Below are 17,637 nucleotides of genomic sequence, written 5' to 3' on the forward strand. Positions count from 1 at the left end.
TTTATAGCACCACATCTCTGATGAAGAGATTCCTATCCAGTTAGAGGTAATCCTAGTTTTGAAATCATGAAAGCTTCTTGTTTTTGGTAAAAGTAAAACTTGCAAGCATGAGGTGCAGCCATCATTCCCATAAGAGACTGGGAGTCAAGAATACATGTTTTATTTACTGTTTAGTTGGGTATGCTGGACACCTGTGAGAAGAGCCTCTCTAAAGTTGTGAGGAAGATAATCTTGTTTACATATACTCCTTTGGTACATCATGAGAAGGCCCTGTGCCAATTTCTGATGAGTAATAGACATACCCTAAGAACCAGAGATGTACTTAATTTTAGATAGTGGGCCCTAAAGAGTAGTATTATCTCTGAATGGAAACCATATCAAATCTAATGAGCAATTAATTCTGGAAATTATTTTGAAATTCATCAAATAAAAATATGTACTTAAGAGTAACAGCAGTAATCTCTTCGTGTTAGGAATGTGGTGCTTTGACAATGTTTTTGCTTATTTCTATTTTCAAACTTTCTAAAACACACACATACTGCTTTTATAATAATAAAAAATTGGGGGGATACTGGGGATTGAACCCATGGGTGCTTAACCACTGAGCTACATCCCAACCTTTTTAATTTTTGATTTTGAGAAAGGGTCTCGCTAAGTTGCATAGGGCCTCATTAAATTGCTGAGGCTGGCTTTGAATTTGAAATCCTCCTGCCTCAGCTTCCTGAGCTGCTGGGATTACAGATGTGCACCAAAATGCCCAGCAAAAGTTATTTTTAATGAAGAAAAATGTGATCTTATGAGAGAAAGCTGGTGTTCATCTACCAAAAACATTTCAATACATAGAGACTATTATTATTATTCTTGGTATATTAAAGGTGGAAATGAAGACTCCTCTAAAAGGAGGTTGTGGATTTTTAATTTTAATGGTTAAAATACATCACTCGAGCATTTAATATATATACAATCAAATATTTCCGATTTTTAAAAAATTGAGTTAGGTATATAATTCAGTCTTATTCTTTCAATCTTAATGTAGTTTAGGCTTTTTATCTCATCAAACTTTCATGTTTCCTCTTTCTTTGTCCACGTATTTATAGTTTTGGTAGTTTGCTGCTAGAAGGGTCAGGGAAGATTTTGTTTCTTCTCCCATTTCAGGAATAACTCTTTTTCTTCTTATATAACAAGTTAATATTATAAGATTCAAATCTAGTCATCGGAAACTGTGCTTATCTCTCTATAATAATGGGAATAGGGTTCAAACGCAAGAGACATGCAAGCTTACTGTTAATTTAGTGACTCAGTGACAGCATCAAGGTCCTAATGCTTACATATTTCTTCCCTGTCATTCTTTTTTTTTATATTTATTTTTTAGTTTTAGGTGGACACAATGTCTTTATTTTTTATTTTTATGTGGTGCTGAGGATTGAACCCAGTGCCTTGCGCATGCCAGGCGAACGTGCTACCACTTGAGCCACATCCCCAGACCCTTCTCTGTCATTCTTAGCCTATTAGTGAAAGTGACAATGCAATCCAGATAATATACACAGCTGCAAATCCAGATTAGAAGATTCTGAGCCCCCAAACAAGGCATCCCTGAAAAAAAAACATTAAGCATAAATGAAGAGGAGAAAGATGACTACATAATGAAGATACCTGTAGTTTAGTCCTCCATATATCAGGCTGTCTGCTCTTCTTCATATATGCTTTCGACTGATCTATGTTATAGGGGAGTTTGTTCTTATTCCTCCATCTGTCCTTGAAGCACCTTTCTCCTTCTCCTGGGGCCTTCAGCTACCCTTTTGTGACCCATTTCCACAAAAATATTTTCCTAGCTGTCAATAGATGTCACTAGTAATATGTTAACTATTAGCTATCTGTCCTACTTCCTTTTGTTTTCTAATAGAGCCCTGATTTTGTACAGGTAGATGGTCAGGGAAGTCTGGGTCCTGCTTCTGATGCCAGGGCATGAAGCTGATATACTAAACCAAATTATGATGGTCTTTTTACCTTAAAAATTACTGGTTTATGATGAGTACATTTCACAATACATGTCTGTGTACGTTATCTGGGTTGCACTATCACTTTCACTAACAGGATAAGAATGACAGAGAAGAAATATGGAGGCATTGGGACTTTGATGCTGTCACTGAGCCAGTAAATTAATCAACTGTCCTATCTTTGAACATCATTTTGTTGGTCTTTCTGTTACTTGCAGCTGAAATTATCCTATTTGATATTCCACTAAATCCTGCTACTTGTCAACTCTTGTGATATTGTTTTAATGAGTATGCAATCATTCCCTAAGTAACCTGGTACTAGAATAAGAAATTGTGCTAAGATTCACTTAGAATTTTTATGGTACCTATCATTCTTGTTTTTTTCTTTCCTTTTTTTTTTTTTGTCCCCTGAAACACCTTCATAAACTTACAATTCCTTTTCCTTACATTATCTTACTTTTGAAATTGCCCTCTAAGTTATTGATAACAGACATCCTTAGCTCTTTGTTCAGAGCAAAGAGTAAAATTTTTAAAAAGCTAAGGAAAGCCAAGTTACAAATTGGTCGAGATGAATGAAGCAATCATTGGCAGAGTTTGGGAAAGGGCTCGATTTTCTAACTTAAGTTTCTAACCACAGCACCCAGTGTCAATCATATGGGACATGTCTGGCACTGGAAAGGGTTGAATGGGAGGTATGAGGATGGATCGATGTCCCGTGCAGAAAACCAGAGGCTCTACTCCTGCCTAAGGTCCACCGTGGCTTTGAGTCACTTGGTTGGGTTACAGCTGCAGGTTACAGTGCAGTGGGGACCAGCGACCTGGCCTACCCTGAACTGAACCTTGTGAGCCAGGAAGACCCCTCTACATCCCATGGCCCCATAACCAACCGAAGACCGCACACTGCTCCAACTGCGACTAGGCCGGCCCCTGGCCGCATTCCCTGGCCCCGGCCAGACCCGCACTTGAGGCACACAAGGCCCTGCTGGCCGCTCCCAGATCTCATTACCGACTGTCTTTCAAGTCTCAGAGTCTTCCTGTGTTCGCTCTTTCCTTCTAGGAAACATCACATCTCTCAGGGTCAGCAGGCCAGGAGCTCACCGGGGAGACCCCACCAGCGGAACCGGAAATACCTACTGGTAGAAACGCAGGAGCATCTACGTCTCCCACTTGCCCCACTCTTCTAGGCCTCAGTTTAGCTGCTCGATTGGTCTACTCAGAAGAGGATCCGCCCCCTCGGAAAATACTGGTCAATCACAGCGCGGCATGGAGGGGAGGGGAGGTGCTGCAGCGCGCAGCTTCCTGAGGCTCCCTTCGGCGCCTGCGTGGGGAGCATGGGAGCGTGGGAGTTTTGCGGGGGCATAGTCTTTGGTCGTCGCGTCTCAATCGGGCGTGGCTTCCTGCTGCTTGGGCCGGGGTAGGGCGAGGCTCTTTGCTCCGGAGCTGAGTGGGCCCCTTTCGAGGCTGGACCCGGGAGAGGAGTAGGCGGCCCTGGTTTTCCAGGGAGCTTGAGGGAGGCTGAGGGCACGAGGAGCTTGGCAGCCGAGTGGGCCCCTCCAGGGACCTTTGTTTCTATTCGAAGCTTTGTCTGACGTCCCCGAAGCGATTGCAGGAGGTGCCCCCCACTCAGCAGATGGCGTCTGCGCTCGCGTCATCCGACGCCCAGGTGAGACGAGCTACCTTTTTCCCATCCAAGTTCAGTGGTTATTTTCCGGCCTCTGCCTGACCTCCTCGGAGAAAGGCTAGGTACGCCTGTAGTGATGGGAGGATACCCGATTCCCGAATAGCCCTTTGCCCTTCGTTCCTAGACCGGTCACAGATGAGAAGTGGTTTACCAAATTCTTTTCAGAACCACCAGCTAGGGAGCAGAGCCCTTGGGAGGGGTTTGTAGCAGTTTGTCAGTGTCTTTCTGGAATGCCTGTGGAAATGACAAATTTCTAGGCTTCACTCCACACTCGTTCAATAATGATAATGCCCAGCTGATTCCTAATCACAACAAAATTCTGTAAACGTAGAGGAGGAGTAGTGGGCCTGGATGTAGTGATGGAAGGAGCTGAGCAATGAGTGCCATGGGGAAGGAAGAGAGAGACCAGCAAAGGAAAGGATATTGGGAGAATTTTAAAACCTCTCTCGTGAGTCTTCCTTAGCTGGCCAATCTTCTTTCTCTTACAGTATCCATTCTAAATGAAGGGGAGACTCCATCATTCTCACAACATACTTTCTTGACCCTTAAGTCACTGCCTCAAAATTTATGTCCATATTTACTCTCTCCTTCCTAACTCCAGCCCCACTCCTAGACCCTGTTTATATCCCATCCTAGCATTTGGAAACCTTTTAGGCCAAACCCTTTTACCCCTTGCATCTGATAATTTTAGCTATTTTCTACCTCTCTAGACTGAGGGGCTGACCCACTACACTGTTGTATTGAGATGGGTTCTCATGTTGTTTCAGGGATCGACCCTGTATGACGACCTAGCTGTGTATTTTTGTCAAGAGGAATGTGTGAGCCTGCACCCTGCCCAGAAAATCAAAAAAGAAATCAAACAGGAGTGTTTCGAAGATGTGGCTTTGATGGGTAAGGCAATTGTTTTTCCTGCATTTTCGGACTTTTGTTAATTCTAGGATGAGGATTTAATTTCTTGTCCACATGTTGATATGGTGGTGCAGGACCTGTTGCTGAATGATTTATACAGATATGGTGAAAACTTGCATGAAGGAACAAGTTTCAAAGTGTATGATGATTTTTGAGAGACAGACATCCAGTCTAGTATAGTACCTGTGGTTTCACACAACACTGGCAGTTCCTGGTAATCTTCCCTAATATTTGTTGCAGTCAGTTTATAGTTGCACTTGGGAAACCCCATTACTATAAATTATTGTCATTTACTAAAGATAGAAAAGTGATTTGCTCTTAAGGGGGGTGCTATGCCTTTCTCATCCAAGGGGGATCTTTGCAGTATTCCTATGCGTGAGTATATTTTACCTCTGAACTGGGTTGAGTATCTAAACTATCCCAGAACTTATGTTTTATATCTTCCATTTCTCTCATTATCATGTCTGTGTTTTTCCTTACCTTCTTGAACATATGAAGTATATTTATAATAGCTATTTTAGTATTTTTTTTTCTGCTAGTTTTTTTTATCTTTGTCACTTCTGGGTCTGTTTCTAGTGATAGTTTTTTTTCCTTGTTATGGATCATATTTTTCTGTTTCTTTACATGCCTGGTAAGTTTTGATTGGATTTTGGGCATTGTAAATTTTATTTTGTTGGTCACTTGATTTTGTTGTATAAAAATATTTTTGGATTTTGTGGTGGGATGCAGTTAAGTTACTTGGGGTCAATTTGATTCTTTCAAGGTTGCATTTTTTTTTTTTTGCTTTGTTTGTGTGGATTCAGATCAACCTTTAGGCTAGAGATGATTGGTCATACTTGTGAGGCAGTTATTTTCCTTAGGAGACTGCTTGATGTCCTGTGTGCTAGTGGGTCTTTCCAATTTGGCTGGTGGGAGTATGAACTATTGTGTGAACTTTGTGTACTGTTCTATGTTTTCCTTTTTGGTGGTTCTTTCCATGGCCTTGGATAGTTTTTCCATGTATATGGAGATGAATACTCAGCAAAAGTTTTTAAGGAAACTTTTGTAGATGCTTAAGTTCTCTAAGAAGTTGCTCCTTCTTTACTATTTTGCTCTCAAATCCTAGTGACCCTGGTATCCCAGAGTGAACTCAGAAAAATCAGAAAAACTGGTGGTACTGTTTGGATTCCATGCATTATACTATAGACCAGAAACCCTTTATAGTCAGTGACTTGGAACAGTCATAGGACTTTAGTTCTTTGGAAGGAAGAGTCCTTTTTGTATTAATATATTAGCTTTATAAATGAAGAATATACTTGTCCCTGCAGGAGCCTGGTTCCAGGACACTGCCCTCCACTCAAGGGTACCAAAATCAGCAGATGCTCAAGTCCCTTATATAAAGTATGGTAGTATTTCCATATGATCCATGCACATCTTCCATGTGCTTTAAATCACATCTAGATTTTAATAATACCTAACCCAAAGTAAGTATAATATAAATAGATGTTACACCATGTTGTTTGGGAATAATGACAAAAAAATGTACATGTTTAGTATTGATGAAGTTTTTGTTTAGAATATTTTCAATCTGTGGTTGGTTGAATCTTTACATACAGAACCCATAACTATGTGAGAGCTGGTTATATTTGCAAAAATATTCAAAAGGAACTCTTTCTGGCAGGCCCAAGTTTGTCAGCCATCCTTGAGGTAAGACTGGCCATCATTGACCTGCTGTACACATAGCAGCCCTACTTCCATGGTTCCTCAGGGCACAGAAGTTTTAGAGACTTCTCCTGGTGAAACGAAACTACTTTTAGTAACCTGTTTCTCTGTTATAGTAGAAAAATACTTGCCCTATTTTTTGATAAATATAAACCCCAATCTTACTCCAGTTTTCATTGCTCAGCTGTCACTTGAGTTAGCTTAAATGATGAAAAGCTCTTGAGTTTTAAATAGATACATCTATATCTCTAGACAGTGCATACCAAGATTGTCCTTTGTACCTATCCCACTCAACTTTGACTTAGTTAGAGCCATTCTCTGCTCCTTCCCCTTACAGATTCACCTGGACCTGGATCTTTGAGGAAGCCAGGAAAGCCTCTTGGTTTCTGATTTTATTTATGTGTCAGTGTCTAGGTTATAAGGTAATCCATTTGCAGTTTCCTGGTCCTCTGTGTAACTGCTTCTTAACTGCTGCTTTCCCTAGTATCATATGAAGGTGTTCTTCGTGTTTTGCTTTTTTTAATCAACAGGAGGGGAAGGGAAGACTGAGATTAATCAGCAATTAAGCCAAGAGTCTATGGAACTTGAAGAACTTTCCTTAGAAAAGTACTCCATTGCTGCACCCCTTGTCTATTACCCAGAAAAGTCCTCTGAGGATGGAGTTGGAGTCCCTGAAAGGAAATTCTCAGATGGAACTTCCACTTGCAAGAAAGAGATGATAAGCCTTTTAGTTACCATTGACAACCACACCCCATTAGTAGAATTGTCTCAATGTTTAGGAGTCAGAGCACTTTCTGAAATTCTTGAATTTCCCTGGGAAGAAGCCAAAAATGTGTTCAAGTGCCCTGAATGTGACCAAAGCTTCAGTGATAATTCATACCTTGTTTTACATCAGAAAATTCATTCAGCAGAGAACAAATACAAATGTGGTGACTGTGGGAAAATCTTTAATCATAGAGCCAACTTGAGGACACACAGGAGAATCCACACTGGTGAGAAGCCTTATAAGTGTACCAAGTGTGGTGCCAGCTTCCGCCAGCAGTCACATCTGTCCCGGCACATGAATAGCCACATAAAGGAAAAACCATACACATGTGACATATGTGGGAAAGGTTTTATGTGGCTCCCAGGATTGGCACAGCATCAGAAAAGCCATACTGTTGAAAAAGCATACGAAAGTGCTAATGGTAGTAAATACTTTGATCAGAAAACAAATCTGGCTTTGCATGAGAAAACACACACATCAACCGCCCCATACCAGTACACCCAGCGAGTGAAGAGCTTTAGGCAGCCCCTATACACTGACCTCCCTGAGAAGGACCACAAGGAGGTCTCTCACAAATGCCATATTGATGATGAAAATTTTTTTTCATTTTCCAGGTTCAAACCCTTACAATGTCCTGACTGTGACCTGACCTTTCCTTGTTTCTCTGAGCTTGTTTCTCATCAAAACACTCATATAGTGGAAAAGCCCCATAAATGTAAAACATGTACAAAAAGTTTTGCTTTGGATTCAGAACTTGCATGCCACCAGAAGAGCCACACAAGAGAGGAACCTTTCAAATGTACCGTGTGTGGGAAGAGTTTTAAAGTGAATATGCATCTCATTACTCATAAGCGAACCCATAGAAAAAACACCATGTAAACACAAGTTTACATTAATGCTTGGGTTTTTCAGTATCTGTATGGTGAAACAGTTACTGTTTTGTGCCAGGCACTGTGCCAAGCACTTTATACACATTCCGCTTAATATCTGATTTTTCACCACAACCTTGATTTCAGCAGTATTATTTCAAGTTTTTAAATAAGGAAACATCATCAGTGTCACATAATTAGTGAATAAAGCCAGAATTTGAACTTAGTTACTGTTCACATTCCATTTGTATGAGCCAGAGAAACAAAGTATCTTTTTTAAAAAAATTCAGTTTTCATGAAAATGAAGGTTATTGTTAGATTTCTTTAAAATTTTTGTTTATGTGGTTTCTAAGTAAGTTTTAGAGGAAAATTTATTTATTGCCAGTTTTGCACATATAATATCTAGAAAAGCGAATCACTTTATATCTGTTTTGTACTTTTTGTTATAACGATTTGAATGTAATGTTTGTATGGAGATAATTGCTTTACATGTGAATTTCTAGAGGAGTTTAGAATATCCTCCCCCTGCATTAAAATTCCCAAATGAATGGGACTTGTTGATATTTTGATGGCAACTTGTTATCTATGGAGTTCCCATTCTCAGATCTGATGTCAAGGGAAAGTCTTGGCATTTTTGACTCAAATATTTGGTAGGAGTTTTAGCAGTCTTACTACACCCCTCTTCTGGAGGTTAGACTTAATTCCAGTGGGTATTTGATACACTTTAAGGGGATTTGCCTCCAAATCCCTATTGAAGCACATTCCCTGACTTGTTATGAATAATCATAACTTTTTGAGCATGCTAAATACTTTAGGTATGTTATCTAATTTAATCTTAGGAATAAATATGTGACAGAGAAAGGACTGTCTTTGTTTCATAAATGAGAAACTGAAGCTCCTAGAGTGTTAAAGTCAGTACTTTGCCAAGCACACAAAGCATTACACTGTAGTGAGGCTGCCATTTAAATTTGGGTGTCTTCTGCCAGGCTCGATGGTGCACACCTATAATCCCAGCAGCTGGGGAGGCTTGCCAGGAGGATTGCAAGTTCAAAGCCAGCCTCAGCAAAAGTAAGATGCTAAGCAACTCAACAAGAACCTGTCTCTAAGTAAAATACAAAATAGGCCTGGGGATGTGGCTCAGTGGTTGAGTGCCCCTGAGTTCAATCCCTGGAACCCACCCCCACCCCCAAAAAATTTGGGTGTCTTCTAATTCTAAACGCTTTGCATTCTGTGATACTTTGTTATGTTTTGGCATTCCCACCAAGTATTAGCAGTGCAAGCAACCAGGGAGTCTGAGGTATGGAGGGATGATGGTCATTATTAAGACCACCCTGCGTACTTGCATCTTGGAACTCCTTCATTCTCTTTGCACTTTATCCAAAGCCTGAATTTCAAGTATGCTCATAAAGCAATAGAAGACCCTTTGGGACTTCTAGTGTTAATTCCCATCCCTACAATCAGATTTGAGATTTCAAGTTCTATAAGGTTTTAGTTTCCAAAAAAATCACAACACTTCCTCTCCATCTCAAAAGACAAATACGTATAAAAATGGTTAGAATTTTAACCAAGACACTTCATAACATAGATCCTTAGGTACTGTTAAACAGATAAATATTGCTGCAAAATATTAAATAGTGTGGTTATAAAGCAGAGATGTTATAAATATACAAACAGAATTTCTTTTTACATTAAAATTGATTATATACCTATCAGCAAAACTATATGTGATCTTTTGATTGGCATATAAGAATGGTCTTACTCTCTTTAAATAGTATAAAAGTACAATCCTTACTAAACTGGAATTATTGCTGGGAAATCTCATGAGTAGACATAAAGGCCTCTTTGAGGAGCAGTTGGATGGAAAGTAGTACCTGGAAGGTGGTTTTGAACAAATTCCTTGGTTTGGTCATTGATGCAGTAATGAAAATGTATATTCTACAGTTCCTTAACATGATGGCTGGAATATCAGATTCTGTTAAACAGTCATCATTGATGAAAATAACATTTTCCTAATGGAATTCATATGCGAACAGTTTACATGTTATATAATTTAAGAAATTGTGAAATTGTGGTGTTTTTCTTAAAGCAGCTGAGCTAAAAATAGTTTTAGAGTTGTTTTGATACAAGTAATATAGTCTCTTCACATTCCCCTTTGTAACACTGAAAATGACTAACCCAATTATTCAGGGTGTTAAAACTAAGAACAAATGACATTTCTTAGTAAATGCCAATTTTGAGTCTTTGATTCCTGAGATTCCATATAATTAAGTGGCAGTATTCAGGTGACTGCAACAGAAGATGCAATACAATGTGAAACTGCAGCTCTTGCTCAAAATAAGCTGCAATTTACTGTGTCTGTGTTCAAGGGGAGACATAGCAGGTTGTAGTTTATCTGAATAAAAAGTCCATGTTGAATGTTTATTAATGTCATTATTGCTGTGGGACCTTAGTAGGAAGTGCTTTTTTCTTGGACCATCTGTTTAAAAAGTAAATGATCTTTTATTAGAAATGTGTATATTTATCTGTATTTGTCTTGTCGATTAGGAGAGCTATTGATGGCCATTATCCATGTTTCGAAGGCCCATCTGAATTCAGGTGTTTTTATTTTAAAATTGATAACCCTCCCTGCATGAATAATCTAGGAAAGAGAGGGATACAACGTATATCATATATAAACCTAAGAATATGCTGTAATCTTTAGTTCCTTTGGATACCTCAGAGTATGTTTGCTGTATGCACTTTACTGTTTGTTTAATGTTTCAATTTTACTGTTTTGGTGCATTCTCATTGGTCTTAGCTCTAGATTGCAATATCTCAGCAGTGGTGATGTGTATCTGATGTGCAATTTGTTATCTAATAAATGTTTTGGTTTTTTTTTAATGAGGATGGCAAGGAAGTGAAAATTTTTTTTTTGGTACTCCAGTGATTTTAAATGGTAATAATTATTTTTGAAGCTCATTGGATTATGGTTTGAAGGGGTTGAATGAATGACTTTGTGCCATCTAATAAAGTAAGTAAAGTCGTTTGCTCCCCGGAATTCGACACAAAGTTCCAGCGCTATTCCAGGAAGACAGCTCTAGATATCCACTCGCCTTCCAGTCTTGCTGCATAGCAGCAGTACAGGGCCAGGTACCTCCAGCTCTACCGGGCAGCAGCTGTCCATCACGGGATGCCGCCCAGTGCCGGGAGTCGGGGGTAGGAAAGCGGTGAGTAGTTCTCCCAGAAGGCTTAGTATGGCGCGGGAGAGACCCTGGGTTTCCGCTTGGCCACTACCTTACAGGTTGCCGGAAATGCTAACCAGTTGGGGTTTTCCAAGGTGGCTGCTGACCGGAAGCCGGAAGTATTGGTCACTTCCGGTGCCTGCTTCCGTCAGCGCCTGCGCACTTGGGTGTTCAGCGACTGGCATCCCGAAGCGGAGTTTAAGTAGGCTTGTGTTCTAAATCCACAGAACACCACGGGCCTCCATAGAAACTGGGCAGTGGGGATGCGAGTATTTGCTGAGAGGCCCCTCGGGACTCTCCGTTGCACCCGCGGGAGCCGGCAGCGGTGGGAGACAACGCGAGTCTCCATCCTGTGATTCCAGGCACTGGACGGAGAAGGAGCCTGTCCCTTCTAGCGTTGCCCCTACCCCAATATGGGAGATGTGGAACTGTCCAGCCAATGTTTCTGGCTTGTTGAAAGGAGTGTTTTATGCGTCTCAAAATCGTTCTAGGTGCAGTATATTCTTTCTAGAACCAATGCCAGTCTCGGACTTTAGGTGTGACCCGAAGCCTTTTTTTTTTTTTTTTTTTTTTTTTTGCGTTTTAGGGGTCTGGCTGTGTTTCCCAGGCTGGTCTTGAACTCCAGGGTATGGTGATCCTCTTTCCTTCACCTCCCAATTAGCTATAATTATAGTAATATACCACCAGAATAGGCTTCTTACTGCTATATTCTAACTTGTTTCTGGAGAATTGATTAATCTTGCATAAATATGCTGCCCCAAGTTATCTTAGCCAATTCTGTGAACATTCATACCTCATTTGATGTCAGCCAAACTTAACTGATCCCTTGTAGAATTGCAGGTGCCTGGGAGAGATCATCCTTGGCATGTCTTTGAGAAATCCACACATAGACCCAAAATAGAACTGGTACTTTAGCTCTGATCTGTTTGCTTCCAATATGTGGTACCTACCTACATGATTACACATGCTATAAACAGACACCCTCTTGCTTCTTTTGCCCTGCTACAGTTTGAATGTTTGTGTCTTCAAAAACATGTGTTGAAATATTACCCCACAAGGGGATAGTATTTGGAGGCACAGGACTTTGGTAAGTGATTCGATTTTGAAGATGGATCCCATAAGTGCTCTTATAAAAGAAATGCAGAGAACTATGTAGCACCTTCTGTAGTGTGAGGACTGGCCATTTATGAAATGACCTCACAGACATGGAATCTGCCAGCCTCATAATTTTGTACTCCCTGGCTTCTAGAACCAGAATAAATTTCTGTTGTTCATCAGCTACCCTGTTTATGGTAATTGGTAATAGCCAGAATGAATTGAGAGACCATCCATTAAGTCATCAAGACCTGTGAATTCTACCTCAGAAATCTCTCAAATATTCTGTTGATGTAGCTCATTGGTAGAGCATTTGCCTAGCATGTGTGAAGACTTTGGGTTGGTCCCCACCACTGCAAAAATAAAACCCTAAAATACCTCCTAAACCTGAGCACTTTTTTCCATTGTCCTTACCTCCTTTGTATCCAACAGTACTCACCTCAATTGATGGAAATAGCCTGCTGACCCCTCTCATATTCTGTTCTTTCCCAGCACAACTTAAAACAACTGAGAATGTCACCATCCACTGACTTCTTGTTGGATTTCCCTGCTAACTTGAACTCCACCTTCTACCTTCTTTCTTCTTTTTCCTCCCTTCTCTAGCTGTACTTTCTTTCATTTCTTCAAATATATCAACTCTAGTTCTTCAACAACCATGTACATACTTGTTTTTGACAGTGGTTGGGACAGAAACTAGGGTCTCACACATGGCAGGCAAGTGCTGTACTACTCAGTTTTGCCCAGTCCTATAATTTCCCTTTTACTTAAAGCTTTCCTTCCATCCCTTCTTTTGTTTCATCTTCCTTATAGCACTTACTGAACTTGTAATTGAATTGTAGTTATTAAAACTTATGGTTTAATTGACTCTATATGGCAGGGATCAGGCACATGGTAGGTGCTTACAATTATTCAGTGAATGAATGAATTTTCTGTGTTCTCTCACTTTTTTTTTTAACCAATGGTTGCAGCTAAGGGATTGTCAGAAGTGAAAAGGAAACAGGTAACCTGTGCTGCCAGTTTTAAGTAGACTGAACAGACCCAGAGAAGCTGTAAGGTGCTTAGGGGAAAAAAGTTGACTAAAGAAATACCCAGGATCAAGATGTAATGAAGTTGTGTAGGATTGAAGGGCATAATTTAGCAAAAATACACATTTTTTAAGCCACATTTAAAGAAAGGAGTTAAAATTATTTTTGTGCTTTAAGCAGAATTGGTTTTGAGCTAGTACAACAGAGAAGGCCACTTGAACAATTTGAGTCCTCACCTGACTGCCTTGAACCTCCAGAGAGTAAAGTGTTAGTTACTAAAGTAGCTCACATCTCTACTTGCAAGAAAACAGGATAAGAGTTGTATCTAGTCCAATAGCATTGTTGCTTGTTCTGTTCCCATCCTAGGAGATCCCCTAGTGGGAGTGGAACAAGCATCCTGAGTGGGCAACATGATGCTACACCTGAAGGATAGGACACTCAGGGAATTCTGAGAAGGTAAACTGCTGATAACCTGAAAACTATGGAACAAATGCACTTGGCTTCTAGATCCACATTTCTGTTAGAAGTTCTGACTTCTAACAGAAGTTGACGGACTTGAACTTCAGAAAGATGCAGAATAGAAAACTCCTGACTTTCCTTTCTTCCACGGATGTGTCAAATAAACTTTTAAACATGGGTCACTTCTTTCTCAGAGAAATCCAGAAACTGGTTGAAAGACTCCTTCACACTAGGCAACTGAAAAAAATATCCACATCAAAATGAGTAGTAAAAGTTAAGACACGTGCACCACAAATCCCAACCTGGGCATAGCATCATACAATTGAAAATGAATCACAAAATCCCAACTTCCTGAGGACTGATGGATTTGGGCCACACATAGCTCTCCAACTTATATAGTCCCTGCCTAAATCACCTTGCTCTGAGAGTAGACATGGTTCAGTATTTGTGAGTTGCCTAAGACAAAAGAGAAAAAAGAAAGATTTCAACTTGCACATGAGCACTTCCAGAGTCCAGTGTAGAGCAAACATGCAAATATACCCAATTCCAAGTTTCTTCCTAGAAGAGATTAGTCTGCACACTTTCCTGGCTGCTGCCTGAGGATTTAGCTTCTAACTAGCCTGTGTCTTGGAGCTGATGGAGGAAGTAAACAACAAACTTCAGGAAGCCTGAACAGGCATGTGGCCACTTCACTTCTCCCCTTACCTCATACTCCTACAGTTTGCTTCAGAGGTAAAGCCATGTCTCCAGCTTCTCCCTGGAAGGAATTTGTCCTCACATTGAGTATCTTAAACTTTTATAGATCCCACCAAAGGACTGAATCACCTAGTTCTGGGAATTGAGGGGGCTCTGCATTGATGAGTCCCCCTAGACCACAGAAAACAAACAGGTGGTTTTGTATAGGCATGTAAACGTCATCAGCTATTTCTCCTAGCTCAGTCCAAAACAAGCAGGCAGAAACACCCAGCTTTCAGTTTCTCCCTAGAAAGGGTTTGCATACCTAACATCAATTTTTCATAGCTGCTTCTATGGGTAAGGCTTTTAAGTAGTCTGTATTTGGGAGCTGACAAATCAGGCAATGAGTAGTCTTCTAGGAATCTCGGTGTATGTGCAGGCACTTCCTACACTTCCTCTTGCTAGCTAACTCCAGAGATAAATCCAGGTCTCCAACTAACCCACCTGCCTCTGAGAGCAAATGGGACTTGGCATTTGCTAGGCCTTGGGAAACATTAAAGAGCAAAACAATGGGTTAAAGAATACAGTTTAAAAATGATTAGGAATTTGCCACAGATCTTCTCTCCAACTTAGTGCAGAGTGAGTAGGAGATAAACTCCAGCTCCCAACTTTTCCCTGAGGTTAGAAGAACTGGAGTATACATCTGCCACCACAGCTTTCCTAGTTGCATCTCCAGGAATTGGACTTTATTTCACTTGTCTTGGTGCATAAGGATGGCATTTGGTGCACTCTAGTCTTTTGGGGCTACTGAAAACAGAAAGCAGATTGGACAAGCACAGAAGATTGAGAGGCACCCAGAATCTCTGGCTAGGCTCATTGGTGAGATTCATCTCTTATACAAGGCCAGTTGTTAAGACTGGGAGAATGGATTGTCTTTTTAAAAAATATTTATTTCTTTTAGATGTACACAATGCCTTTGTTTTTATTTATTTTTAGGTGGTGCTGAGGATCAAACCCAAGGCCTCACACATGCTAGGTGAGCACTATACCACTGAGCCACAACCCCATCCTGGTTGTCTTGTCTAATGTGCAAAAATCAAAATAGAAGCTGGGCATGGTGGTCACATGCCTGTAAACCTAGTGGCTTGGGAAGCTATGGCAGGAGGATTACAAGTTCAAAGCCAGGCTCAGCAACTTAGTGAGGCCCTAGTGTGACCTGTCTCAGAATTAAAAGGGCTGGGGATGTGGCTCAGGTGAGCTCAAGTCACACACCAAGCCATATTATCAAAACTGTTAAAAGTTAAAAAGAATTATGAAAGCATCAAAAAGAGAAAAGCAACTTCTTATGTACAGGAGATCCACCTTAAGACTATCATATTTTCAGCACAAACCTTTCAGGCCAGAGGGATGATATATACAAAATTCTGGGGTGGAAGGGAAACTGCCAAAAATACTATGCGTAGCAAACACTCCTTTCAAAAATAAAGGGAAGATAGAAGACTTTCCTCATACAAAAACTGAAGGAGTTTATCACCCTCAAATGAAAAAATCTCACTTTAGCACTAGGGATATATATAGGCCCTGAATTTGTAAGTGTAATGCCTTCAACTTTGTTTTTCCTTCCCTGAATTTGATCCCCAGCACAATACAAAGAATCCCCAACTTTACACTTCAATTACTAGAAAAAGAACAAACAGAACTCAAAATTAACAGAAGGAAAGAAATGATAAGAATCAGAACTAATCAGGAAAAAAATAGAAAAATCTATGGAAAAAAACCAATAAAACTATTACTTGGTCTTTTGAAAAATTAAAATAGACAAACCTGTAGGTAGACTAAGAAGAAAAAAAGACTCAATTAGAAAACAAAATAAGAGCTACTGCAATGAATTCCCCAGAAATAAAAGGATCACAAAGGGGCTGGGATTGTGGCTCAGTGGCAAAGCGCTTGCCTCACACATATGAGGCACCGGGTTCAATCCTCAACTCCACATAAAAATAAAATAAAGGTACTGTGTCCATCTACAACTAATTTTTTTTTTAAAAAAAGGTATCACAAGGGGGCTGTTATGAACAATTACATGGCAACAGATTGGACAGTCAATAGGAGATGGGTAAATTTCTAGAAACACAACCTACCAAGGGCAAATCAAGAGTAAGTCTGAATGGCCCACTAAGAAAAGAGATTGAAATAGTAACCAAAAACCTCCCAATAAAGAAAAGCCCAAGACATGATGACTTTACAGCTGAATTAATTAATACTATTCCTTCTTAAACTCATCTAAGAAATAAAAGTATTACCCTGATACTGACTATAAGCAGACTATAAGAAAACTATAGTCCAATATCTTTAATGAACATAGATATAAAATCCTCAGTAAAATACCAGAAACTCAACACCTCAAAATATTAAATTCTGTGACTAAGTGGGATGCAAGTTTAGCTTAACATCTGCAAATTCACTAATGTGATACACCACATTAGCAGATGAAAGATTAAAACTAGTTGGGCATGGATTGCACACCTGTAATTCCAGCAATTTGGGAGGCTAAGCAGGAGGATCTCAGGTTTGAGACCTGCCTCAGCAACTTAGAAACTTCACAAAAACCTGTCTCATAGTAAAAAGCGCTGGTGTTGTAGCTCAGTGGTAAAGTGCCCCTGGGTTCAATCCCTAGTACAAAATAAATAAAGATTAAAACTACATGATCATATTATCAGATGCAGAAAAAACATTGACACAGCTCAGGAGGCTGAGGCAGGAGTATCATGAGTTCAGAGCCAGCTTCAGAAAAAGCAAAGTGCTAAGCAACTCAGTGAGACCCTGTCTCTAAATAAAATACAAAATAGGGCTGGGGATGTGGCTCAGTGGTCGAGTGGCCCTGAGTTCAATCCCTGGTACAAAAAAAAAAGTTTCCACTATGATAGCATCAAAAGGAGTAAATACCTAGGAATAAATTACACTTGAAACTCAAAAACATTGATGAAAGAAATTGAAGATGTCATAAATAAATGAGAAGACATCCTATGTTTCATGAGTTGAAGGAATTAAAATTGCTAAAACGTGAATACCACCAAAGGCTTGGGTTCAATACAGTCCTTATCAAAATTCCTATAGCATGTGTAGGGATTCAGCTTGACATCACTGTAGCCCTCTTAAATTAGAACCACCGTGATTGCCCCTGAATAACCCTGTTCATTCTCCAACCCTATAGTTTCCCTAGCGTACTGTAAACAAAGAAA

General features: G+C 40.0%; 1 protein-coding gene across 1 annotated transcript; it reads left to right on the forward strand.

Moving 5' to 3' along the window:
* Positions 1-3,335: 3,335 nt before the first annotated feature.
* Znf597 (zinc finger protein 597) lies at positions 3,336-8,755 on the forward strand. Its single transcript, XM_076839786.1, has 3 exons — positions 3,336-3,660; positions 4,446-4,569; positions 6,819-8,755. Exons 1-3 carry the CDS (start codon positions 3,628-3,630, stop codon positions 7,931-7,933), a joined length of 1,272 nt encoding a protein of 423 aa, XP_076695901.1. The 5' UTR covers positions 3,336-3,627; the 3' UTR covers positions 7,934-8,755.
* The last annotated feature ends 8,882 nt before the right edge of the window (positions 8,756-17,637 follow it).

The sequence above is a fragment of the Callospermophilus lateralis genome, chromosome 19 (genome assembly GCF_048772815.1).
Source record: "Callospermophilus lateralis isolate mCalLat2 chromosome 19, mCalLat2.hap1, whole genome shotgun sequence".
NCBI classification, from domain to species: domain Eukaryota; kingdom Metazoa; phylum Chordata; class Mammalia; order Rodentia; family Sciuridae; genus Callospermophilus; species Callospermophilus lateralis.

Excerpts from the sequence above, each read along its gene's own strand:
- Znf597 (XM_076839786.1), top strand. The coding sequence starts at position 3,628 with ATGGCGTCTGCGCTCGCGTCATCCGACGCCCAG. Across the intron at positions 3,661-4,445 it reads TCGCGTCATCCGACGCCCAG|GGATCGACCCTGTATGACGA; the intron begins GTGAGACGAGCT and ends ATGTTGTTTCAG. Across the intron at positions 4,570-6,818 it reads CGAAGATGTGGCTTTGATGG|GAGGGGAAGGGAAGACTGAG; the intron begins GTAAGGCAATTG and ends TTTAATCAACAG.